This window comes from Microtus ochrogaster, chromosome 2, assembly GCF_000317375.1.
Source record: "Microtus ochrogaster isolate Prairie Vole_2 chromosome 2, MicOch1.0, whole genome shotgun sequence".
NCBI lineage: Eukaryota > Metazoa > Chordata > Mammalia > Rodentia > Cricetidae > Microtus > Microtus ochrogaster.
The window spans coordinates 4,605,670-4,608,066 of NC_022010.1; the positions used below are offsets into that span (position 1 = coordinate 4,605,670).

The 2,397-nt window shown below is 44.6% G+C and overlaps 1 protein-coding gene across 12 annotated transcripts in view; it reads right to left on the bottom strand.

The window, feature by feature from the left end:
- The window catches only part of Git2 (GIT ArfGAP 2), a 51,340-nt gene that overhangs the window by 37,195 nt on the left and 11,748 nt on the right, over window positions 1-2,397 (bottom strand). For all 12 annotated transcript variants that reach the window (XM_005344276.3, XM_005344274.3, XM_005344278.3 and 9 more), the window contains exon 7: window positions 1,757-1,851. In XM_005344276.3, the coding sequence (XP_005344333.1) occupies window positions 1,757-1,851 (95 nt within the window). The remainder of the gene's footprint in view (window positions 1-1,756; window positions 1,852-2,397) is intronic.

Sequence of the window (2,397 nt, forward strand, 5' to 3'; positions counted from 1 at the left end):
GTTTTTCAAGACAGGGTTTCTCCGTAGCTTTTGGTTCCTCTCCTGGAACTAGCTCTTGTAGACCAGGCTGGCCTCGAACTCACAGAGATCCGCCTCCCTCTACCTCCCAAGTGCTGGGATTAAAGGCGTGTGCCACCACCGCCCGGCTGCTCTGGGATTCTTGAAACAGATATTTCTCTAGAGTGAAAATAGTTTTAAAAACTAAAATCCCCGGTTGACAAGATGGTTCTGTGAGTAAGGCCATTCATTCGCTGCTGATGACCTGAGTTCTATCTAGAGAACCCACAAGGTGGATGCAAAGAACTGGATCATGCAAGGTGTCCTCTGACATGCTAACACACACGTAAACACACACAGTAAATGTAAAAAATTTAAAACTACAAATTCAGGAGTTGACCAACTTTGTATTTTTATTCATAACTACAGCTATCACAAGCAGGAATGGTGGCACACACCTGTAATCCTAGCATTCAGGAGGCAGAGGCAAAAGGATAGAGACCACTAAACAGAATTCCAAAGGAGGAAAACAACCAACAAGCCTATCCAGCTATGATGCCTATGAACCATAACTATCAGTATGGCACTATAACCCTAAGGGTGCAGAAGTGGCAGGCATACCAACAGTTGTAACCAACAGTTCTCTAGTTGGACTTAGGATCTTCTCAACAAGAGGAAAAACTTCGTCACCTACCCAGAGATTGTGAAGTCATGGATCTTGTAGAACATACAGCCATCACTTTACTAAACCAGCATAAACCCTAACTATGTTCTCAATATTTGTCCTTGTACCCACAGATAAGTGTAGTCCTCATCCCTCAAGGAAACTTCTCTCTGAAACAAATAGAGACCACTGCAGAAAAACACAGTCAATCACAGACACAGTTGTAGAGCCCAGTCCCAACAGATACTCTACATCACAACTTTTGCATCTAAGGCTGAGGGATCATTATGGAAGAGGGAGAAGAAATGTGATCAGAATCTGAGGACCTAGGAGTTTGCTATCAAACTATGTCTCCTAGAAATGTCAGAAGCTACACCCATAGAGTCTCACCAACATGGCTGCCTGAATGTGACCCAACAAGGATGGCACAAACAAACCCACTAAGATGCAAGAGACTCAGTCCCTCACAGAGACTGATAAGAAACTAGACTGCTGAGAGCAGAAGAAACAGTCTTCCTCACAGAAGCACACCAATGATAACCAATGCTAAATGGCCAACCAGGAAAATATACATACAAGTAACATAATACAAACTGGGAAGGTTATAGCCATGTACTTAGGAATATACAGATATATGTGTGTACACACACACACCACACGCATACAACAACAATTAAAGAAAAAAAAGGCCATGAATTCAAAGGAGAGCAAGGTAGGGGATATATGGGAGCATCTGGAGGGAAGAAAGGGAAGGGGGAGATGATGTAATTATGTCAAAAAATTATTTAAAAATAGTTTAAGACCAGTTGAAGGTATACAGCAAAGTCCCAGGTCACATGGGATACATTGTGAGACCCTATCTAAAATGCAAAAGAAAACAAAAATAAAAATTCTGCAGCTAAGTTATCCTTTCAAATAGAAACCCTTATGGCAATCTTCCTGAGGACTTTTTTTTTGTTGTTGTTTGTTTTCGAGACAGGGTTTCTCTGTAGCTTTGGGGCCTGTCCTGGAACTAGCTCCAGAGCAAGTCATAAAAATGTTGTCCTGACCTGTTTTTCCAGAGTAGAGGTGCAGCAAGGCTGTCCTCTCTCTCACCTGGTTTCCTGCCGCAGAGGTAGAAGGCCAGTCTGTCAGTCAGCTCGTACTGTATTTCCACGAGGCGCTCAGCCAGCTCATGGTGCCCTCCTTGCCTACCAAGAGAACAAAGCACCATTGACACAGCTCAGTTCACTGGCGTTGAGTCAGAAGAGCACAGGACTGTTCTGAGACACCTGAGCAGCTTATCAAACACAACTATCTGATCACTTTCAGTGCCTCCTCCCAGAGCCAGAGCCCCACCAGGCAACCCTTTTCCCTTTACAATGTAAAGACACATGAGAGGGATAATTTCATTTAATGAGGTGAGAAAATCAACTTAATAAATAGGTTTCCAAAAGTCAACTAGAGTGTTCCCAGAAACACCCAGCCTTGGGTGATGGCCCCAGACTGATGTTCTGAAGAAGGTCCTTCCTCCATACAATCTTGATGCCTGTTGTCAGCTGCTGGATCAGAGCCTAGAAGTTAAAAATCACTTCAAGAGCTTCAAGGCAGCCGGGCGGTGGTGGCGCACGCCTGTAATCCCAGCACTCGGGAGGCAGAGGCAGGCGGATCCCTGTGAGTTCGAGGCCAGCCTGGTCTACCAAGGGAGTTCCAGGACAGGCTCCAAAGCTACAGAGAAACCCTGTCTCGAAAAACCA